The 24134-nt window shown below is 43.0% G+C and overlaps 3 protein-coding genes across 4 annotated transcripts in view; all 3 read right to left on the bottom strand.

The window, feature by feature from the left end:
* Window positions 1-19970, bottom strand: part of pxk (PX domain containing serine/threonine kinase) — a 23896-nt gene extending 3926 nt beyond the window's left edge. Inside the window, exons 1-17 of the mRNA XM_035151547.2 lie at window positions 19565-19970; window positions 11163-11213; window positions 10582-10629; window positions 8704-8890; window positions 8529-8606; window positions 8199-8272; window positions 8012-8086; window positions 7121-7225; window positions 6501-6602; window positions 6122-6283; window positions 5816-5933; window positions 5603-5681; window positions 5225-5273; window positions 5022-5099; window positions 4288-4374; window positions 3842-3905; window positions 3570-3629 (exon numbers count right to left, since the gene is read on the bottom strand). Coding sequence (XP_035007438.2) covers window positions 3570-3629; window positions 3842-3905; window positions 4288-4374; window positions 5022-5099; window positions 5225-5273; window positions 5603-5681; window positions 5816-5933; window positions 6122-6283; window positions 6501-6602; window positions 7121-7225; window positions 8012-8086; window positions 8199-8272; window positions 8529-8606; window positions 8704-8890; window positions 10582-10629; window positions 11163-11213; window positions 19565-19666 — 1519 coding nt within the window. The 5' untranslated portion in view covers window positions 19667-19970. The remainder of the gene's footprint in view (window positions 1-3569; window positions 3630-3841; window positions 3906-4287; window positions 4375-5021; window positions 5100-5224; window positions 5274-5602; window positions 5682-5815; window positions 5934-6121; window positions 6284-6500; window positions 6603-7120; window positions 7226-8011; window positions 8087-8198; window positions 8273-8528; window positions 8607-8703; window positions 8891-10581; window positions 10630-11162; window positions 11214-19564) is intronic.
* Window positions 11963-21850, bottom strand: LOC118104569 (hydroxyacyl-thioester dehydratase type 2, mitochondrial). Its single transcript, XM_035151548.2, has 3 exons — window positions 21328-21850; window positions 15079-15086; window positions 11963-11976 (listed from the first exon to the last, which is right to left on the bottom strand). Exon 1 carries the CDS (start codon window positions 21848-21850, stop codon window positions 21365-21367), a length of 486 nt encoding a protein of 161 aa, XP_035007439.1. The 3' UTR covers window positions 11963-11976; window positions 15079-15086; window positions 21328-21364.
* Window positions 21796-24134, bottom strand: rpp14 (ribonuclease P/MRP 14 subunit). Of its 2 annotated transcripts, none has more exons than XM_035151549.2 (6): window positions 24024-24134; window positions 22964-23104; window positions 22744-22828; window positions 22344-22420; window positions 22150-22228; window positions 21796-21934 (listed from the first exon to the last, which is right to left on the bottom strand). In XM_035151549.2, the coding sequence occupies exons 2-6, from the start codon at window positions 23053-23055 to the stop codon at window positions 21878-21880; spliced, it is 390 nt and encodes a 129-aa protein (XP_035007440.1). In that variant the 5' UTR covers window positions 23056-23104; window positions 24024-24134; the 3' UTR covers window positions 21796-21877. The 2 variants fall into 2 exon arrangements, with proteins under 2 accessions (XP_035007440.1, XP_035007441.1); XM_035151550.2 differs by having other exon boundaries at window positions 23966-24092.

Genomic DNA, 24134 nt, shown 5'->3' with positions numbered 1-24134 from the left:
CACTGTCTCTTTGTATGACATTAACTGATAAATAAAAACTATCCATGGAATCATTTTTAACAGCACTGCACTGATTAGTTGGAAATGATTCTTTTCGGTATCTGTAATTGCTCTAAATGCTGCAGTGCCCATGAGCCTGAGGAGCAGCTGCTGTTGAGAGGGACTGGCATCAGTGTTTTAAAATGTTCAGCTCAAACTGATCCTGGTCTGTGTCTTATACTTTCTGAGCTACTGTCCCAGTGTTCTCCAAACAAAGCGCAGTCTATTTGTTTAGTCAGAACCACTTTTGAACTGATGGTGAGTTGAACACTTCTGACACTTCTCTTCCCCGAACCAGATGAAACCCAGGGGTGACGACAGGCAGCAAAGGAAAACCCTGCGGAGCTCAAGCATGAAGCTGAAGCTGAGGCCAGCAGCAGCAGCTGGAGTCCACGGACTCCGGCTCTCTGACTGTGCAATGACGTTTCTGCTACGTAATGATCAGTTTGACAGATTGTAACCAGACCTGGAGACAAGAGACAATCTGCCTGGTTACAGACGATGTAATCAGTGGAAAAAACTGTTTCTTTGTGCTGTGATGAACACAACAGGAATTGAAAGGTGAGGTGAGCTAAGGGGGGGGCTCAGGTAAATCTCCTCAAGGCCGACTAGCTGTAGTTGTGTGCTCTGAATACAGATCTTGTTTAAAACGCACAGCCCTGGATGGATGGGGGGGTGAAGGGGCAGTGGAACTATCTTTTTCCACACGTGTGTTTTTGGCTCCGTATCAGTTTAAATCTCCGTCCCTTCGTACGTGCCTGAACGCACACCTCTCGTGGTCACTGACACACACTGGGCTGGTGCGTGCCAGTGTACAGAGAAAGGATTTGGTGGATAGGTGCAGAATGGTCACATGTTAACAGTTGTAACGTTGTAAAATACAGAATTTAATTGCACGAATTAGCGAAAGTTATGGAAAAGACTCAGAGTGTCTACATCATCGTTTTCCAAAATGTCTCCGCCCGTCTATACTAAAATGTGGTACGTAGTTTTCAAAATAAAACAGGGCCGATAGCATTTCAAAACGTCTCAGTTTTAGTGTGGACGTGTTTCCACAGCAGAGTTGAAGCATTTCCAAACTTCTCAGTCGGATGGATGAAGCCTCATTCCAACTATTTGAGATGGGTGGTGCTCCGTGGCAATGGGGGCGCATGAGTGTGGGGGTGGAGCTTCTGAAGGACCAATGGAGGGAGGGATGTACTTGTTTTGGTCTCGAGTTTAATTATCAACAGTCATTCCACAGAATCGTTAAAGATGTGACTAATTGACAGCAGGACGACTGACGTGTGCAGCGATTGTCTCCAGGAAGGTTGAGGAACAAACTGACTTTCATTACAGCTACAGTGACCTTGGGTGTTTTTGATGTAATACTCAGATGATTCTTCAGTCACTTCCACAGTTACACTACACAGAGCATAGAGAAATGAAATTTGTGTGCTCAAGCTTTCTGAGGAGGAAGAATTATCTGAGTAAGACATCAAACAAAACCAAAGAAATGCTTCAAAAGGAAGTATTGAAGTGTTTGGTCAACTTTAGAACAGTTCTATTAGACTTTAAGGGGGAAAAAAACTTTCACAGCTAATAGCTTACAAGAAATGATCAGTTCAATAAGTGTTTAACATCTGAGACGTCTCCACTGTGAAATCCCAAAACACATGAAGACCAAACAGGAACAGAGAAGGAAACAGATGAACGGACAGACATGCCAACTGACAGAACAGACGGGTCACAATCTCCAATGAGAACACGAGGTCTGAGTCGGGGAGGAGCCGGACCGTCTGAGATGTTTTGGAAATCATTGCAGATTGTGAGGTTTTTATAAAGATGTGCGTACACCCTCATCCAGGCAAGACACTTCTTCACATACGAGAAACTTCAGGCACAACGTTCTTCTTTCGGTTTTCAGATGTAAAGTTCGTCTTCATCATCCGCCAGCAGTTTGGTTTATGATGATACGGTGTTAGAGAAAGTTGAGATGGAGATTGTTTCTAAACTGACCGCTTCCCCTCAGGTTGAATGAAGAATAAATATATATATATATATATATATATATCATACATGTTATAAAGGATCTAGTGAAGTTCTCATTGAAGGAAAGAAACAGGCTTAGAGTTTTTTGTTGAATTATAATCAAACTAGACTCGAGAGTAGGTTTGTCCAGGTGAGCTCTCATTTCTCTTACAAACATTTTGATCCAAGTATCATAGTTTTGTGATTTGCAAATGTGAATACGAGCCAGATATAAATTATTATAATCAATGTATTCGTCAGACAATGATCATCAAGAAATTGAGGTAGAGAAATGTAAAAGCATAGTTTGTCCACCAGAGAGCGCTGTCAGGTTGATTGTTACACTACAGGATGTGCTACTCAGTGAAGTAAGAAGTAAGAACTGAAGTAAGATTGTTTAGGTTTAATAACAAATATTAAAGACCCAATACATCATTATCAAACTTTTTCAAAAGCGGCTTTCGAACATCTGGGCTGAAACGGCAAATACGATGCGATGACCTCGTGAATGTGTGCGATCATGAGATTGTTGTCGTTCCTCAGTTTTCAACTAGGCGTCGTCTTCTTCATGACTTGATTTCATAATGTTGCGACAGGTCTTTGTGACCAGGAGCTTGCTGGGAAGCCTGGGTGTACGACAGCTTTAAAAACCACCAGAGACCTTCATCATCATCATCATCATTATCATTAGCGCCATTAAAGCTTTTACTTTACCCAGCGACATGGTCAGAATGGAGCATGCTCTATGGTGGAGACAGCAGAGGAAGGAAGAGGAGAGAGAGGCACATGACAGTTATCTGTTCAGAGGACCAATCAGCAATTACACAGTATCGAGAGGAGAGGAGAGGAGGAGAGGAAACAAGGAGAGGAGACAATAATACCAGGGTAGGAAACTGAACTCAAATTTGTGTCAGCTGAAAAAAGAACATCTGGTGGTCTTCTCTATTTTTCTTAGTGTCAATAAATCTATGTGGGCCTCTTACTTTAAAGGATCTTCATGGCCTCACTCCCTCATATATTTGTGACATTCAGTACAAGCTGGTTTAAAGTGAGATCCTCCAGCAGAGGTTTTTCTATCTGTGAAATACAAACTAATACATTATGGGTTTCATTCCGCACATGGGACTTTTTTGACACTAAGAAAAATAGAGAAAATGACCAGACTTAGACTTCAGCGAAGTATAAAATCTAACCTCTGTGGTTCCCACCCTGTGTTCAGCTAGTTACAGACACAACGAAGTCATGAGGACACAGAGCTACAGCCGAGACAGACACCTGTCTGCAAACCAGGCAATCAAACGATGTGAGAGACGGTGAAGAGACAAACAGGCAGGTTGAGGCAACCATTTCAATCAATTAATCACACGTGCAAGTTTCTGGTGCAATGATGCTGTTACATGTGAGACGACGGTGCTGAAGAACTACTGACCGAGTAGGTTTCCTCACCAGTCTTTAACAGACAGACAGACAGACAGACAGAAGGGAGTACAGACATCTATATGACAGACAGACAGACATACCTGTGGTGGATGGGGGGGTGGGGGAGGAGGGGCATGTGGGAGGGGAACTGGCTCCAGAACCTGAAAATACAAACAAGAACTGAATTTGAATCTTCATCAATAACCAAAAACAGCTTTAGATGGATAGTTTTATGGAGCAGTGTTATTAAGAGTGGGTTATTCATTATGTCCTGGAGAGTTAAGATTATTATTATTAAGAAAGGTGCCAAATGAAAAACATTCAGACACAAACGGACATTTCAGACTGAGCTGCAGGAGGAGCAGTGACCTACCAGAGTTATTGTTGTTTCTGACAGAGACGTCTTCTTCATTTTCATAAGCCGACTGTCTGGACTTCTGCAGAGACACAAACCAAACATTGCTTCAGACTTCGCTGTGACGCTGCTTCAAACATTATCTGCCAAATGAGGGTCTCTTCTCTGGAACTAAAATATTCAACATCTCGTGTACTTGTTGAGTTTGAGGGTCACACTTATGGGAATGCAGGCGGATGTCGGAGGTCAAAGTTAAGAAAGTTGAACTCCAATGGAAGCCGTGCTGCGGATTTGCTTTGCCACAGGAAGTGAAAGTTTCATTCGCCCCCTCGCTGGCACAATTTCAGTCTTTATAAATGGGGTTTCTGTCCTTAACTCTGAAGCCATTTTTAGAAATGAACTTTGGACAACATATCCCATAAGCCTTAGTCACAGAGGGTTACGTAATGGACTCCGCTGCCTACCTTCCTTGCCAGAATCTTCCTCCTCTTCTTCTCTTCCTCGGAGCTGTGGTGAGACTGAGCTCTGGTCAACCTCCTGTGCTGGTGCATCTTCAATCAGAAGTTCATACACAACGTTATCCTCCGTACAAACAGCAAACTTCACCTTTACAATCTGCTTGATGAAACCTTTTAATAAAACCTGGACGGAAAACTGATAATGTCACTGAACCAAGAGGCTTTCACCAGATAAAGAAAGTCTGTGAACAATAAATATCACTGAATTCAACACAAACCATATAATCTGGTCAAACTGCACCTTAAGAGAATAACACCATGTTCGCCAATCAAGCGTTATCCAGAAAATACAGCATCTACTTGGAAGATTTGAAAGAACTACTGCTGCTGCTGAGGGTCAAATTGGGTTTATTGTATTTGGAGTTGTGCTGCTCTTGAAATCAGCATCCTGTGCCCATAATGGCAAGAGCAAGTTAAAATAATTCCACGTTGATGTCAGCACTGAGTTTTTGTGGTTGCAACATGAAGAGGTTGTGGGAAAACTGTGTTGCAAGGTTTTCCACAGCTATTTTGTCGTAAGAGCCACAATTCCTTGCTGAATCAATATTGTGTTGCCCTTATCTGGAGGGTCTCTGTTGATGAAGGGTCACGACCCACACGTCTCCAGTCGAGCTGCTCAGCAGTTTGAAACAGGAAAAGTAAAATATTAACTCAAGTAGTAAATGAGATGCGTGACGCACCACTCTCTGCTCCTCCTGCAGCCGCTTCTCCAGGCTCTCCTTGGCCGTCTTCAGGGCCTCCTTCAGCCTGCTGGGAACCTGGAGGAGTAAGGTTTAAGAAATGTTCCCAATCTTTCTTTTAGAACATTTCCCCTGATAAAAACAAAACAGCGAACCCTGTGTAAGGCAAACTGTCAGAACTGATATCAGACTGAGCCTCTTACCTTGATCTGGAGTTTTTCTGACTGTTGGAGCTGGACATCACTGAACAACCTGCAAAACACAAACCGTGACACAACAGCGACAAGAAAAAGATGCTGCTCTGGTTCCTGCACATTTCCTTTTTAACATTCCAGCCATTCCTCTACATTCAAGAGGGGGATCTTCTTCTATACACAAACCTACCAACTGCCCTTTCTCTTATGGACGGATGCTTTACAGTGATGTTTTGTGTTGACGCTCACTTAAAAAGACAAAACAGCCATTGCAACTTGTGCATACGACAAAATTTCAGAAGACACACAAAGTGAACTATCGGATTCAGCAGATTTAGTGTGGATGTGGTTTTGAGTCTTGCTGCTGGAGCGAATCTGTGAACTCACGGTGTCTGGACGAGCTGCGACACTGTTGGCATCCCGCTCTTACAGGCTTCTGAGGACAGAATGGACTGCAGCACTGACACTGAAAACACACACACACACACATTGTCACACATCTGTCTCCCTTCAAAGACACAAACTTCCCATCACTAAGCTCGACGTGAACAGCACGTGTGTGTGCATATATACGAGGTGTGTCTGTGTGTTTGTACGTACCCACAGCTGTGTAGGGAACAGAGGGGTACTGATCAACGGGAACGCCGTCTGGCGGGCGGCCGTACGTCATCTCGTACAGTAAGTGACCGAAGCAGAAGACGTCGATGCTCTCTATGGTCTGCAGACACACATTTATCATCTTCTAAACATTAGGTGATGGATAGAGGTCTTCATCATAGACACAAACATCCAGTCACACACACACACCATCACACCTACAGGCAATGTCAAATCGCCAGTTAACCTAACATGCATGTCACGTCACCTGAGTTTAACGAAACATTAACTGAGCCCATGTTTACGTACGTTGATCTTCCTGAGCGGGGTGAAGCTGGGTCGTAGTGTTGAGGGAACTCCCAGCATGCCGTTCTCCACGTCCATCAGTCGACACACGCCGTCCTCCACGATGACGTTAGACACTTGTAGGTGACCATAAAATATGCCACCATCGTGGAGGAGCTTCAGACCCTGCACACGTGCACACACAGACTTTAATAACACTTAGTGGTGACTGCATGTTATTCTGTGTTTGTGTGTTTTTGTGTGTGTGTGTGTGTGTGTGTGTGTGTGTGTGTGTGTGTGTGTGTGTGTGTGTGTGTGTGTGTGTGTGTGTGTGTGTGTGTGTGTGTGTGTGTGTGTGTGTGTGTGTGTGTGTGTGTGTGTGGGTGTGTGTGTGTGTGTGTACCTCCAGGATCTGACGGCCGTACAGTTTGATCTGCGGCAGTTCGAGGCCCTGGCTCTTCTTCGGGTTACAGTACTTCTTCAGGTAACTCTCTCTGGGCTTCACCTGCAGAGAGGGAAAAGTCCACCGTTTCTACTGGAACTACTTTCTTCTATTTTCTGCTGAAGAAATAGTCCCAGTGAAAAACGCCTCGTGTCCTCTGTGGTGTTTCCAGAATTACAAAGACGCAGTTTTTGTAAAGATGCAATATTTCAACGCAATGAACAAGCACAAATTAAATTCTAGTGTGTTGGGGTAGGAGAGAAATCTGAGATACACATATTTCTCACAACCACAAATGTCATTAGTGGAGTGATACTGAAAATTGGATTCATAGATCAGATTAGCTCTTAGAGTCCTGGGCTATTTCGGCCATTTTTTGCCTTTTCATACTACATCAAAAATGTTTATCTTGCCAATGTTTCTTTATTACCTTTATGACTAGAAAATTGTTTCTCACTTTGCCATCATTTATCAACATAAAGCCAGCATGACTCCAGAGGGTTTGAGGCTGGAGGCGTTTCGCCCGGCCTCTGTAGTTGGGCTGTTACTGTCCCTACTTCCTGAGTGTAAAGGCAGTGTACCTTACAGATGTGGTCTCTCAGAGAGCCTCGCTCACTGAACGGCCGGATGAGCAGAGCTGAAGACTCACTGGTGCTGGAGAACAACAGCGGACAGAGATATGGCGCCTGTGGAGGAAGAAGAGGAGGAGGAGTTTAACTTACAGTTGTATAGAAGCATGTGATCTAACTTTATCTGAACCACCGCAAACTGCAAGGTCACTTTAGCAGGAGTTCACGTGAGTTTGTATTTCCATCATGACTGGATTTAGTTACAGCCTCATTTAATAATAAGGGATAAACCAAGATATTCATATCGTCACATTTTCCAGCTGGGGAGTAAAATATCAGAAAACCGAAGGCACATGCACACCAGACATCTCCGCACTTGACAGGAAATGATGCAATTGTAGCAGCAGAAGTTGGGTCTTCTTCTGTGGTTTACTCCCTCGTGAAGTTTTTATTCCTAAAGAGCGGAAACTTTGAATTAATTTGTTTATTTTATAGGGAGTAATGTTGGGGGACCTGCAGGCCCCAGCCTGTCCGGGTCAGGGACCTGACCAACACCACCAATTGTGGTTTGTCTTGTTTGTTGCTCCTTTTATTTGTTACTGAAACTTCACATGATGTTTTTGCAGATTACAAATGTTTAAAGTGTTTCCTCAGAATTGATTCAGTCTGTGGTGGTGCACTCAGGCTCCTCCTGATAATTGACAAACACTGTTTTTATGTCGATGATACAACACTTTTTCATATTTCTCACACACACACACACACACACACACACACACACACACACACACACACACACACACACACACACACACACACACACACACACACACACACACACACACACACACACACACACACACACACACACACACACACACACACACACACACACACACGTACAGAGAGGCTGGTGAGCAGCTTCATTGCTGACTGAAGGTCTTTGTCCGACAGGAACTTATCAGGACCGATGTCGACCTGCAACAGACACACAGATCTGAGAACTTCGTATAAAATCAATTCTTTTATTGATCAGTAAAAGCCGTTGTATTGAAAATTCATGTGTAAGTGTTAAATGTTCTGGACTCACCCAGCTCAGCAGATACCTCTCTTTGGGCTGCTCTTTGTTTTTGATTAAAAAATATTTCTTCCTAATCCTCCAGCCTGAAAAATACAGAGCATCTATTTGAGTGTATGATGTTGATTGAGATGTAATTGCATTCTCTAGCATGAGGTTCACTTTCTATGTGCCTCTGCACGGTAATTTCAGGTTTGTTTCCATGTACTCAAACCATTTCATCATGATAAAACTTCTCTTGTGAAAACCGCAGAGTGAACTGATATCAAAGTGTGTCGTGTTTAGCATTAACATTAACATTAAAATGTTAGTCACTCGGTTTAAGCTCAGACTGAGTCTTACCAACGTCTTTGAGAGGCTCCAGAACCTCCCACTTCAGGTCCGATCTGAAGAACATGGAGACCTGCTGCAGGGCGATCTCTGAGGCACAGGCAAACAGAGAACACTTCTTTAGTTGACTTAAGAAAATAAAAGTCTTTCTTTTCTCTTGGTTTTAATGAAAATGAGGATTAAAGACCTGTGTAGTTGGCACAGTAGTTGTTGGGGTCCAGGAACTTCTTGATGGTCAGGGAGCTGCAGAGCAGTGGATGCTGAGTGATGGAGTCCAGGTAGGTTTGCAGTCCTCTCTGTCTCTCTGCTATGAACTCCCTGTCCATGTTTCCAAGCAGCTTCTTAGGAGGAAGAGGGAGACTGATCCCACACACCTGGAGGGACAGAGAGAGAAACTGGTTCAACTTCCATGCATAGTTTGTTTTCTTATCACGATTCAAATTCATTTTCGATGATTTCATCTTTTCTCGTGTTTCATAAAAGTATTTCATTCAAACTCCAAAAAAAACACAGATAAACAAACAGACTTTCAGGAGGTTTCCGAAAGTTCTGCTGTTTATTGACTGAGGTCGGGGGCTGATGGGAGATTGGGGTCAGAGTGAGACCTGGACAGGAAATGAGCAGACAAAACCTCAGCAGAAAAACTGCTAACTTCCTGTTATCCAGGAATGATGTGTCCTGACCATGATACGAGACACAACCAGAACAATTTGACACACGACTAAAACTCAAGAAAATATCAGCTCCAACAATAAAACGGACACAGGTGAAAACATAACCTCCTTGGCAGAGGTAAAAAGGATTGTGAGGATTGAAGTTAACTATTACAAATTAGTTGAAGGTCCAAACTGCTGAGTTTGATGTTCTGGGGCCTGTTTGGAATGTGAACCTTTAAAATGAAGCAATATCTATTTTTACAACCCCTGTGCTCGAGTTAGGATGTTTATGAGCTGTGAGCAGTTTCACATCTCACCTTCTCCGGCTGAGTCGCTTCAATGAAGGCTAAAAGAAGTAAAACTACCTGATATTACAAATGTATGTAGATCCCACTAACCCTCATGTGAACCCTCAGATTTACCCTGTGACCCATTGGAAGGAGACTGAACTCACATTTTAATCCACTATTCTAACAAAATCATTCATGGGTTTTTAGATGGATTTATTAATAGTAACTGCCGGTGAACTTCTACAGGGGAATTATGTAAACTCTCTGGAACGTAGCAGATTTAAATACAGAATGTAAATCTATAAAAGTCGCACTAGCTCTGCATTCGTACACATGACTGATCAATGGTTAACGACAACGTGGGGCTGGGACCTCAGGTTTTACTGCAGCATGTCCGTGACCAGGCGTGAAGGTTCTAGTTTTCCATTGTTTTTCAATGGAAGCTTCTCATTACAGCACTAAGAGCTAAATAGTGAAAAGATGTTATCTCCCCTCTCACGGGACCAGTCAGGACTTCTGACGACACACCAACCACAGTTCTGACATGTCGTAATAGACCAGAAACAGAAAGGAAAATTAGCCAAGAAGAAGCTGGGCTGTGCTTCAGTGAGCGTGAAAATGTGAACCGCGAGACTTCAAGGCAGCTTTTCTTATAAACTGAAACCAATCATCTACAATTCACTCTTTATTACCATCATCGAAAGAAGACCGGTAAGTTTCAAACACGTCAGAACAATAGAATCTTCTTACTTGTGTCCCCTGAAGAACTGAGAGTCATTTAAAATCATTTCTTCTCAACTGAGCAAACAAATGTCTCAAATAGTAAACAGCCACATGAGAACTTTGTCAAAATAAAATAGTCTCAACTGTAAAATGGCAGAATCTGATACTTGACAGTTTTCACTCAATAAATGCTCCGACACATCTGAGTCAGTACAAAAGAAAGCACGTTCAATACAGCACTAGTCATCGCCTCTTTGAATATTCCTAAGCAATGAGTTGAAAACATAAAACACAAAATCCTTCACCGCAGGAAAACAAGGTGACGTCCATCTGGCAGCTCGGTACGTTTTAAAAACATACAGATGTTGATGTTTGGTGGAAACATGTGAAACTCACCATCAAGCTGCTGTGGAGAACATCGAAGTCACTGTAGCGTCGAATCACCTGCAACACACACGTGAAACTGTCAGTCACAGGCATCACTTCACCTCCGAACATCTTTATGTTAAATTCACTTTTCATTCACTTAAAGAGAGAAAGTAAATAACTTGAACTGAACAAAGTCAACGCAGTATGAACATTAAAAAGGAAGAGAAATAAATCCAAGGATGAATTATGAATTAATACAGAAAATAAAATACTATACATAACTGATTTAAGGTGATAATACATATTTACACCTAGTCTAGTCTGAAGGGTGAATATTAACTCATTTACTAATACACTAATATTTCCTAGTATTTCTCGACGAAGCTGTCTATCACCCAGGTGGATTCCAACTGATAAGATGTGACACTGATAATCAGAGTAGTATCTTTTATCAGAGTTTGTGTTATTGCAACCATGACGACAAAGCTCTGGTGCGCCTGCCTCTGATAAACGCCGGTCTTTTTCGAGAGTGGGGACAAACGAGCCCCATGGTCGTTCAAGTTGGAGAAGATGTGGCTGAGACGTGATGTTGTGATTGGTTTATTTACCTGCCAGCTGTTGTCTGAAGACACGCCCCTCTGGACTCGGATGATGTACTCCTGAGAGACGGAGAGAACAAGGCCATCAGAAAATCTTATTTGATGCTATTCAAAAGGAATTAAATGTAAAAATAATCTGAAATTGAAGTGGTTGAAACAATAAGATGAAGGGGGCACACAAATAAAGGCAATACATTAATACACCAATTTCCATTAGGTCTACAACATTGTATGAATTTGTACTGAATTTTCTCAGCATCACTGAGCAAGCTAAGCCCAATTCAGTCATGACTACCAGGAAACTCTAACTCAAGTATTAACTAGCAGCTGTAAAGTTCAGTGAGGCCATAATGTTCACCACATCCCAGAAAACAAACTTACTGGAAAGATACAAACTTACCACAGTGAGATTCTCAGAGCCTTACCACTAATAAGGCAAAAACCAGTCTGGTTTAAAAGTATAACCGTGGCCCCCACAACCCCAACTTTGTCTAGTGACACCTTAACATTTTCTATGAAGTTACTTGTAACTGCTGTAACTGTTTCTACGCATTGGGCGTAGTGAAACCTCTGTTTGAGATACCGTTCTTGGTGGAAGTGCTGGTTCGTTGGTAGTGAGGCTATGGTGGCTACTGACTCATCCAACAATTGGCTTTGTTATTGTATGGTTTTGATTAGTCAGACACCAAATAACTTTTGAGCTACAAGCAGAATTTTCAATGATTGTGAGGATGTCTGCCGTTGCTTCTCTCAGTTCTCTTATTACCGTGTTTGTTAGCATTGTAAATGTATCGCTATCATATTTTTAGGGCATTGTCCCATCCTGTCATTAGTTGTGAGCATTATCATTCACCCAGGGAAGAGTCTGTTTCATGTTTGTTGTGTTTCATCTTAACTAAAAATTCACCGACATCACTTAAAATATAGTGTTGGAATTTTCTCACAATAAAAGAGGGCCAGCCGACCCTCCTGTGATTATTATTAATGTATTCTTACTGTAAATTCAAACATGGGTGTAAATCAACAGTGGTGCTGTGCTACAGAGGTGCAATGCTACTGGTATATAAAAGAAAATAGATACCAAGTAGAAATTGTTATATAGAATTTAATTACAAGTTCTTGTGTGGGAGAGTCCGGAGCACCCGGAGTAAACCCTCATGTACCTGTATTTAACCATTTCCCACTGTAGTGGGAGTATTTGAAGGCAGCTTTTGTTTTCGCTGGTAACACTTCAACGTGGCAGCCCCTCATGGCAAGATTTTTGGCGCCACAATAAAAAAAAGTACAAGAAAACATCTACACAACACAATATATACAATTCATAGAAGTAAGTTTGTGTTGCGCTTTCATCCATGGGCAGTTCTATTATTCACATGGAGTCAGCAAAGTGAACGGTTTCACTCGTCCTGGATGATAAATCCAAAGCCATCACCTGCTCCTTTGAACGAAGTTGTGGTAACGGGTGTCAAAGCTGCAGCACCGCTTGCCAACACTGCTACTGTTACATCCAAGAAAGGTACTGCGGCACCAAACACAGCTCTAGCAGGACTGGCCTCATGCAGTGCTGCTGAGGTTATGTTAAGAGCGACTGCAGCATTGTACCAAGCTGTATCAACATTGCATACAGCTGAAGCACTGGTTGAACGCATTGCTGCTGAGACGTTGCGCAAAGCATCTGCAGCATTGTACAAAACTGCAGCCACGTTGATCACAGCTGAAACATTGGCCTCAACGTGTCGAGCTGCAGTGTTAAAGGCAGCCGCTGCAGAGTCAATCACAGCTACAGCAGAACCGGTCTTTTGCAGTGCTACTGAGGAGTTGTGCACAGCCTCTGCAGCATTGAACAATCTTTGAGAAAGATGAATCACAGCTGCAACACTGGTCGTTTCCGGTGGTGCAGCGGCGCCTGACAGAATAGAAGAGGGGCAGGTCCTTTCCAGTTCTGCCATAGCATGGTGCACAGTGTCTGCAGCGCTCAACAAAGCTGTTTCAACCTTGAACAGAGCAGCAGAACTGGTCGTATCCAGTGATGCTTCAACGAGTAACACTGCTGCTGCAGGTGCAATCTCCTCCTGTTCTTCTTTAGCGTTGAACAAAGCTGAAGGCTCTGATTCTGCAATGGACAATGAATTGTCCTCTGTCTCTCCAACGCTAGTTTCTGATTCGGGCAGTTCAGTGATAACCCCGTGTGCGAAATTGTTATCCTCATCAATATGTACATTTCTCCCTCCAGGCAGAAGGAAATGGTCAAATACAATCCTCAGAGTGATGTACACAGTGACGCCGAAGAGGACACCAAGGCCCAGGAAGGACATGTTGCTGGGTTTTATTCCTTTAAAAATATGTGCGGATCAGAATGAAGGAAAATCTGCTTCTCTCGTTTCGTGGCTGTGCAAATTAGCTTCTTTGTTCATTTTCTCAGCAGGTGGCCTATTGACCATACAGTGCTATAGTAAAGTATTAAAGGCTTGGAGGATCAAAGGCATGGAAGGTCAAAGGTATTTTTCTTACATCCCTGCTGACATGTTATACAAAAGAAAACACTGTGCGTTCGATGTTTGATGGAGGGGGGGGTTAATGGAGTACAGCAGTAGATGGCACCCACCAATAAACCGAACAAACAAGAAGAAGAAGATGCAAAATTATTGCGGCCGCCGCTTCAGGATTGTACTACCTTTACAATAAACATCAACATTAATCAGAGGTCATTAGGACACATACAGTTCTTGAAGTTTACTTTGTGTATGTTTGACTAGCTCTAGAGTTTATCCGATATTTTGCGTGGTCCGACACCATCGATTAATAACTGAATTAATGTGATTGTGTGATGCAGCAATGCACTGGATCAACATCGGTACCAACACTGACCTTATTATGTGACTGTTAAAGGTTAAATACAATTTGCTTGGTCAATATTATACAATTAACAGGAAGAAAAAAGCTGTTTGCAGGATGCACAGTGATAAAGTAATGTATCTTTTTGTTTCTGTATGATTGACAACTGTAATATGACATTATAATTTTGTTTTAGTACCGTTCACACATTTTGGTTACATTGCCAGGCAATAGCAAGTTCAGTGTAATTGTTCCAATGCCTGTTATTCAGAGAATCACGTTTAATTAATTCCATTATAAAAGGACATGTGGAGTCTATTAAACTTGCTACCTCCGCCAAGGAGGTTATGTTTTCCACATTTATCAGAATTTAAGTGTGAATCCGGATCAGGGTGGAGAGCCAGGATTTGTTTTCTTTTTTAACTTTCTTCAAAATTGGGAAATACAGCAATTTTCAACCTTTTAGTTGATTCTTCAGAAGAAAATTCATGGATCTTGATGAAAAAAAAAAAATCAGGCATGTTTATTGTTTAGGGGACTGATATGAATGAGTGTCTGAAATTTGGTGCAGATCCGAATAAAAAACTATTAATCTAGTAGTTTCAATCAATCAAATTATATTTGTAAAGCCCATATTCACCAATCAGTTTTCCTCATAGGGCTTAACAAGGTGTGACGTGCTCCGTCCTTCACCCCCAGCAAGACTGAAGAAAAACTAAACAAACAAATTGCATTGGGCGAAGTGGGAAGGAGCTATTGTTTAGAAAAGTAATGATTTGTTTAGCAACAAGTTTTTCAAATACATTCCATACTATGGGTAAGATACTGATGGGCCTGTAGTTGAGTGTCAGAAGAGGGTCGCCCCCTTCGAACACAGCAGCAGGTTTCCATGCATTGGAAGCTCAACGGAGGTGCTGCGCTACAGAGGTGCAATGCTAGTGGTATATAAAAGAAAATAGATACCAAGTAGAAATTGTCAAGTTTTATATACTTTTAATTGCATGTTCTTGTGTGGGAGAGACCGGAGCACCCGGAGTAAATCACACTGTAGTGGGAGTATTTCAAGGCAGCTTTTGTTTTCACTGGTAACATCTGAACGTGGCAGCCTGTCTCTGCCAGCAAAAAAAGTGCGATAAAATATCTAAACAAACCCATATATATAATTCATAGAAGTAAGTTTGTGTTGTGCTTTCGTCCATGGGCAGTTCCATTCACATGGAGCCACCAAAGTTAACAGTTCCCATCGTCCTGCGTTTGCGCAGCACCGGTCTCATGATGCCAAGTCCAACGCCATCATCTGCATCTTTGAACAAAGCTGAGGCTGATACTGTAGAATTCAAGACAGCTACTGCAGCATCAAACACGGCTCTAGCGGGACTGTCGTCATGCAGTGCTGTTGCGACGTTGTTCACAGTGACTGTAGCAGTGCACCAAGTTGCAGCAAAATTGCACACAGCTGGACCACTGGTGGACTCAAATGCTGCTGAGACGTTTTGCAAAGCATTTGCAGCACTGTACAAATCTTCAGCCACGTTGTGCACAACTGAAACGCTGGTCTCATCCTGTAGAGCTGTCGCATTGAAGGCAGCCACTGCAGTGTCAAACAGAGCTACATCAGAACGGGTCTGGTGCAGTGCTATTGAGGAGTTGTACACCGCATCTGCAGCATTCAAAAAGCTTTCAGAATGGTGGAGCACAGCTGCCAAACTGGTCTCGTCCGGTGCTGGAGGGTTTGCCAGAAATGAAGAGAGGCAGGTTCTTTCCAGTCCTGCTGTACCATCGTGCACAGTGTCTGCAGCTTTATACAAAGCTATAGCAACTTGGAACAGGGCTGCAGTACTGCCTGCATCCAGTGATGCTGCAACGTCTAACACAGCTGCTGCAGGTCCAATCTCATTCTGTTTTTCTTCATCGTTGAACAAAGCTGCAGGTTTTGACTCTGAATTGTTATCCTCATCACTAGCTGGGAGGAAATAGTAAAATATAAACCTCACAGTTTGGATGACTGTTATGCCTATAAGGACAGCAAGGGCCAGGAAGGGCATGTTGCTGCGTTAGGGGTTCTATTCCTTTCAGGGATCAGAAAAATCTGCTTCTTTTGTTTCGTGGCTGTGCTAATGAGCTTCTTTGTTAGTTTTTTTTGGCAGGTGGCCTTATGATAACAAAGGTAAAGTAACAAGTATCAAAAGGCGTGGTGGATCAAAGGCGTGGTGGTGTCATGTTTTTCTTCCATCCATGCTATGTTATAAAACACAACCACTCTGTGCCTTTGATGTTTAATTCAATTGCATCGATAATGAAGATGATGAACAAAGGTTTTTTTCTGATTGATGTTTGTTTTTTCCCAGTCTCCCCCTTGGTGGGTGTGAAGTAATGAAAAGGGAAAGAGAAGTACAGCAGTAGATGGCGTTAGTTCTTGAAGTTTACTTTGCGTTTGTTCGACTCGCTCTAGAGTTTATCCAATGAAAGCCATGACACCAGGTGTTAAAGTGGAGTGGGACAATCACGATTCATGATCCGAAAACCATCACTTAATAACCAAATAAATAAATGACTGAATGAATGTAGCAGAAACGCTTAATTGTATAGATAGATAGAAAGATAGATCGATTGATGTACTTTATTGATCCCAACTTGGATAAATTATTGTATCACAGCAGCAGGTCAAAGTGCATTTCACATAGAGCAAAGAACAAAAGGCGAAATACAAAAGACGACAAAAGAGACGAGAGTGCAAAATTGCAGTAGCTGTTGAACATTACCAAAATAAATAAATATGACTATAAGATGTGCAGCAGAAAATCTATATAATATGTGCAAGAAAGAGTTTTGGTGTGGACAGAAACTATAAGGCTCATGGTTTTGAAGCTTCACCTTTTGACAGAGGTGAGGAGTTCAGTCCTATTGCTGTAGGCAGGACAGATTTCCTGTGTCTGTCCTTGCGGCAGCGGAGCTGAACCAGTCTGTTCGAGAAAGTGCTCCGCTCTCTGTCCACTAGGTGGTGGAGACGGTGCTCGTGATTGTCAATGATGGACAACAGTTTGCTCCGTGCCCTCCTCTCCACCACCACTTCAAAAGTGTCCGGTTTGCAGCCAATGACAGAGCCAGCCTTCTTAATCGGTTTGTTAAGTCTGTTGGCGTCACCGGCTCCAATGCTGCTCCCCCAGCAGACCACAGCAAATTACAGTGCACTGGTTACAACAGACAAATAGAAGATATAATATTGACCGAGCAAATTGTGTTTAATGATCCAGAGCGTTGCTGCATCAACATCAACACTGAGCTTATTCAGTGGATGTTGTATCAGCCAGATGTGACTGATCCACATTAAATACAATTTGCTTGGTCAATATTATACAATTGAGTGTTTCTGCTAAATTCTTTAAGTCATTACAAGCTGCTGACTCAGTTTTCAGTGCCACAGTAATCTCTGACCTCATGTTTCTTATCATATAACACAGTGAGGTATTCAGGTTTAAAGTTTGAGTATCAGCACATACCTTGAGGTGAAGTTATGGAGTTGGAACTAGAATGTCCCTCAGTAAAGCGTTGACTCCACCTGGGCCCAATAGTTAGTTCCCTTATGAAGCCACATCTAAATTCACGAAGATCATGATTTTTATTTGGATCTGCAACTAATTTCACACACTCAAAGATATCAGTCACCTAAATGTCAGAATTTATCAAATCAAGACCCATGAATTATTCTCTGGGAAATTGGTTAAATACATTTTTTTTTTAAAAGTCCTATTTCACAGTCTTAAAGTGAGAGAAAGACAAATTCTGGATCCACACCAAAGTCAAGTAAAAGTTTATTTATATATCACCACGTTTAATTTATTCCATTATAAAAAGAAGAGGTGGAGTCTATTAAACTTGTTACCTCCGTGAAGGAGGTTATGTTTCAACCCTCGTCTGTTTGTTCATTGAATTGTTTGTTCGTAAGCAAGATTACGTAAAAACTGCTGAACGGATTTCAACAGAACTTGGTGGGAGGACGTGGTACTGGTCAGGGAAGAAGTCATAAACATTTAGTGTGAATCTGGATCAGGGTGGAGATTAATTTAACTTTCTTTAAAGTTGTGAAATAGAGCGGATTTCAAACCTTTAGTCGATTCTTCGGAGGATAATTCATGGGTCTTGATTATACAGGCTCTGTTTATTGTTTAGGGGACTGATGTGTATGTGTGTATGAAACTTGGTGCAGATCCCAATAAAAATCTGCATCTAGTAAATTTCAATCAATCAATGAAATTTTAATCATAAATATTCAATATTCACAAATCACAGTTTCTCTCAAAGGGCTTAACAAGGTGTGACATCCTCGGTCCTTCGCCCTCAGCAAGACTGAGGAAGAACTACCACTGGTTTCATGAGGGGACTGTTGGGCCTCAATGGAGTGACGACATGCTGGGTCACATTTAATGACAATAGAATTGCATATATGATTTGATTCCATCACGTGGGGGGTTATGGTCGTTTTACACAAGTAGCTATTGTAAAGCTCACTGGCCAACTCAACTGATTCCAGCCTGACTGTCAACAACAAACCAAAACTGCGTCCATTATCGGACAGGCAGCGAGTTCCCCTGCTTTAATTTTAATATACAAACAATATCATAACGTCATAAGCGGGTCATCGACAGGCTCGCTGTTTCACGAGCCGTTTCGAGTTGTACACACGGGTTCAAAGCTCATATTCCAGTTCAGGGTAACACCGGGTTGGTTTGTCCCGAGCACTGCACCGGTGTCATTTGCTAAATCAGACGCCAAATTCCGTCAGCAAATCGCAGTGTTTACTGTTGCAGTAGATTGCAGCAGACTAGTGAGTGTCAACAACGAGATTTATAAAGTAAATACACAGATTCAGCCATTCTTCCATTCGGCGGGGATAGTTTACAGAAAGGAGCACGTGAGTCAATACAATCCTCGTATTGTCCCCGAAGAAGCGGTCGATGAGCAAAGTAAATACTGACTACATATTGGATTACAGGTGTTTGGTGGAGGTGATTTATGCCGAATATTAGAGCATTTACTAACGTACGTTGTGTATAAATACAACTTTAGTTTGTCAGTGTTTTAAAAGACACATTAAGAGCCCGAAGTGTTTGGTGGAACGTGGGTATTGGGATCAATGGCCCCAGAGCTGGAACGGTTCAGTCAATCGGGGACGAAGCTCCTTTAAATCGGCAGTTTGCTGACTCCTGATCGGTGACAGCGCTAACTGAGCCCGGGTCAGCTGTCTGTCCGATAATGGACCCACCGCGCAGGTCGAACGCACCGCAGCCGGTTAGAGACACATGTCAGCGGGCTCTCGGGAGCTGGAGCCGGTCACCGACTCCACAAGTCACAGGACGTTTGTGACGAATGTCAATTTTCACACGAAGACACACGAATGAACGCGTCTACAGACGTGTCCGACAATGGAAGCGGTGACGCAGCGATAGACTCAGACGCCCCATTCAGAGGAAGTTGGCCGTTTTCAACAGACCAATGTTCGCCGACAGGGAAGCGCCGACCTACGGGTTCACACCCGAACCTTCGCCCGCTGGTGTTTACCTCCGGGGAGCACTCACCGTGTGGGACTGCAGGTTCTGGCTGGCTTCGATCACCGCGGTCAGGGGCACGGTGTCGTCCAGCAGCAGCTTGCCGGGGGCAGGCTTCTCCAGGAAAGACATCCCGGGGCATTAACGGTGGAAGTCCGAGCCTAGCGTCCGTCTGTCAGTGACTGAAGCCGCCGGAGAGACACTGAGGCGGAGCCCCGCTGCGCGGAGGAGGAACAACAACAAGCCGAGCTAGCTGTTAGCTTAGCTTCATCGTAACCAGGAAGTGCTGTTCTGGTTGAACGTCATCACGGCAGCTTCGTCGTCATTAATAGAAAGTGGGTCAAAGGACTCGAAGCCTCGTCACCGCTTCCTGCTGGTCAGGAGCAGGAAGTGTAACCGCACACCCGTTTTCAAGGTCAACAATAAACCTTCAGGTTCTATTTGTTTTAAAAATGTATGAAACTGAACTTACAAAACCCATCAAATAAAATAAATACATTAAAATAACAAAAAGTTAATTTTCGTATAAATGCAAAGACTTGTGCAAATAATTTTTGTATAAATGCAAAGCTAAGAAGAGGAAAGGAAATAAAACTCTAGTGCAGCTTCTAGTAGTCGTGTGAGATTTGATACCAACATGCACGTCCAAAGACCAGAATCACCAGAAGCTAAAGGGATAGTTCACCCAATAATGAAAATTCACTCATTATCTACTCACCACTCTGCCGACGGAGGGGTGGGTGAAGACCGTAACCCCCAACAATCATATTCGATTAGAAACTTTTACACCAATCAAACACCAAAATCATTTACACCATGTTTTTAGCCTAAATGCTGTTATCCTCCTCCTAGTTGATGCTGCAGTTCTCACGAGAGTAGTGTTTTGCAGACTCAAACTCTTCACCCACCCCTCCATCGGCATAGTGCTGAGTAGATAATGAGTGACTTTTAATTTTTGGGTGAAGTATCCGTTAATCTGAGCACCAGTGCTACCAGTGGCTGCTGCACAGAAGCACTGGGAGATTGAAGATTTCCCCCATCTTTACAATGTGGTGCTGACAGTTCTTTTCCCATACTGATAATGTGGAGGTCAGAATCCACCAAGACCAGCCTAACTATTGTCAGACCAAAATATTTAACACGTAAGAAAGGTTAAATTTATGGCATTAGGAGCAACACAAAATTTTCACGTGACTTACTTATGTTTTTCATTAACTTAGTGTGATAGTTAATAAATAATGTGTTTGTTGTACTGTTGGACAAAAGCTATTTGGAGACAATTTGGGCTTTAGGGGATTCGAACATGTACTTTACAATATTGTCTAATGTTTTATAGATCAAATAATCTGGAAAATATTTGGCAGATAGATCAACCATGAAGTTATTTGTTGGTTATTCTACAAATAACATGTTGAGGTGATTGGTTGGACTGAAGAGCAGCCTGTTGGTCCTGGCAGCAAGGGGATAACATTAGAGGCAATGAACTGAACTGGACTGAAATAAGATGCTGCATTTCACAATGTAAATTAATTAAATCCAACGATAACTTCACAATTTTATTCCACACAAAAGTTTCTTATGTTAAACAAAATGCAGAGCAGAGCCAACAAAGTAAAAACACTGAATTCGAAATCACCATCAGTGTCTGAGGATTCAGCTCAGTGTTCAAGAACATCAGGAAAAGAAACAATAGCGTGAAATCTTCAATGTGCAAATTCCATTGTGTAGAAAAGTTGTTGCAAACCAGAACCAACTTAATCCCGGAGATGCTGAGCAGCAGCGGCCATTTTTACTGTTCACTGTCAGCCTGCTGTGACCTCTGACCTCATCTCAACCCCTCTTCTGCTGATCCTCTGGCATCATCACCATCACATCCCCCTGCATCACCACCTTGTCCTTTACGGAGCATGTCACCGCAATCAAGGCGAACGACATCTTGATCTTGACGACCTCGGCTTCGGCCAGTACCTCCTCGCCAATATACAGAGGCGCTGGGAAGCGGATCTCCTGGTGCAGGAAGACGCAGCCCTGACCGGGCATTCTGGTGCCGAGCACAGCCGAGATCAGGCCATTGATGAGGACGCCGTGCACGATGGGCGCTTCGAAGGAGGTGGTCTTGGCATAGGCCGGGTCAAGGTGGAGGGGGTTGGTGTCACCCGTCAGTGTGGCGAACAGCTCTACATCCTGGGTGGAGAAGGCTTTAGTGAGGGAGGCTCGCTGGCCTATGTGGAGCAGCCTACAGGGTGGAGGAGCTGCTGCGATGGTCGAGTGACACAGCTGTGATTTGTTTAAGACGCTCCTCCATATGAAACTCATCTTGAACAAAACAATGCTTCTCCTGCGTCAGTCCAGCTGCAGCTCTCGGCTGTTTCCTGTCAGCGCCAGTAGATACGGAGACACCTGAAGACAAATGTGTGAAACCTGTCAACCTGACAGAAATGTTTCCTCTCACACACAGAGGTTCACCCTTGACCTCTGAAATCCAGCTGTGATAAAATAATCTGAACTTAACACTCCCAGTTTTATTTTAAATGTCTCATGGTGTACGTATTGTATCTGCAACAAGAATGAATCAGTTTATATAAGCAGGTTTGGAATAATTGATGAAGTCTGACCTGCAGCACTCTGAAGGCACAGGCCTGGTTCTGGTAGGAGCCCAGCAGAGTCAGGGAGCTCCACAGCTTCACCAAACCCCTGAGAAAACACACACAACTAATTCAGTCCATCACATGAAGCAGGTGGTTTGAATCAGAAAGTTACACAAGAGTGGAAACTTGTTCTCGTCCTGCGGCTGCGGACTGAAGCTCACCTGCTGTAAACACGCAGCAGAGCAGTGCGTTTGTCTTCATTGTACTTCAACAGGTCAAAAGATAAAGCTGCTCCCACCTAAACAACACATAAACATGCATGAGAACAAAGCTGCCTCCACAGCTCAGGGGGTCTGTTGCTCTGTGTGCTGAGGTACAGTCGACTGTGTCAAAATGAGCACAGGCTCAGTTCAATTGCCGCTAAGCTGTGTTTGAACCGCTCAGCAAAGTCGTCTCAGAGAACGGTGAATGCAGGCGTGTCTGAGGGCTTCCCAGCATGCACTTAGCCATGGGAATCATCAAGGAAAGAACATCTGAAGACCTCTCAGCATCAGAGCACATCACATTTGTTCAGCTGTGGTGGGAATCAAACCGTCGGCCCGGACATATGAATGACCTCACCTCTCCATACAGGCTCTTCAGGCCTGAGATGATAAACTGCTTAAATTCAACAGCACTCAGTTTGGTAGACTCATCTTCCAGGACACTGAACACACAGAAATATGATTTGTGAGAGATGGGCAGTAATCATGTATAAAATGCACATTTAGAATATTTAAATATTTTGGAGAAGACAATAAGATGCATTGAATTATCACACTAAATGTTTACAGTGACTTACAGGCAAACATTCATGTAGTGGTATGGCGAGGCGTTCTTTAACACCACCCGTTGGTAAACACCAGATTCGTCCTTCTTGACGACGCCGCTCATGATATTACAGCATCGGTGACTCTGGCTCCCTCGAGTGATGAGCAGCAAACTAGAACAGGAACAACTTACTGATTAAAAGAGATGTTTCTCAAGTTCAGTGTGAAATTTAAATATAATAAGTCAAACGTGAACGTGTGTCTGTTGTTCTGAGGTAGACTGTGACTAAACTACTTCAAAACAACTGGATGTTATTTTGCACAAGCCTGAAAAGGTTGTTTTTAGTATGGATGTGTCTGATGGGTTAACACACCGACGAATCAGAGGTCAGCCCCACTATCTTCCAATGGTAATGCTTTTTATTTTATGCACTTGAAAAATCAATATAGAGCGTGTGCAAATGTTTGGGAACTTTCTACTTCTTGAAACACTCAGTGCTTCATCTCTGTCCATAAGACTTTGGTGACTCATTCTCACAGGCTAATCTCCAGTGCTCCTCATTATGTCTGTTGTCTGTCTGTTTGCACCAGGGGCTGTAGTCACTTCTTTTCACTACACACTTTAAAAGAAATGTTAGTGGTAAGAGTCAGTGTGAGCTGGACTCATGAGTGACACATACATATATATACACATTTATGTACACACAATGAAATAGATCAGCCCCGAGTCAACATAAACAACCAGAACAAGAACAAAGCTCATATCTGCCTTGTGGAAAAGTCACTGTGTCACATGGTTGTACCCACCTGAAGCTAAACTAGCTAACAAGAGGTCAAAAGGGAGCTAGGTGAAGTAGCTAACGAAGCTAGCTCGTAGCTGTTGGGATGTCCTCTAAACACAGCTAACAAGCTAACAGCTAATGGTATTGAACGTGAAGCTGCAGGATGTTTACTCACAGTAAAAGCTAACAAGCTAACAGCTAACACGCCTGTTGTTATGGTATTGAACATGTAGCTGCAGGATGTTTACTCACAGTCAAAGCTACCAAGCTAACAGCTAACACGCCTGTTGTTGTTATGATGTTTACTCACCAGCTTCACTGACAGTCACAGCTAACAAGCTAACAAGCTAACAACGTGTTTTCCACAACAGCTCCAGGGCTTAGGTAACCAGAGCGCATGCGTGCTCCTTGTGGTGCGTTC

Source organism: Hippoglossus stenolepis, chromosome 3, assembly GCF_022539355.2.
Source record: "Hippoglossus stenolepis isolate QCI-W04-F060 chromosome 3, HSTE1.2, whole genome shotgun sequence".
Classification (NCBI taxonomy): Eukaryota; Metazoa; Chordata; class Actinopteri; order Pleuronectiformes; family Pleuronectidae; genus Hippoglossus; species Hippoglossus stenolepis.
The sequence above is the reverse complement of the archived record's forward strand: the minus strand, read 5'-3'. Positions and strand labels throughout refer to the sequence as shown.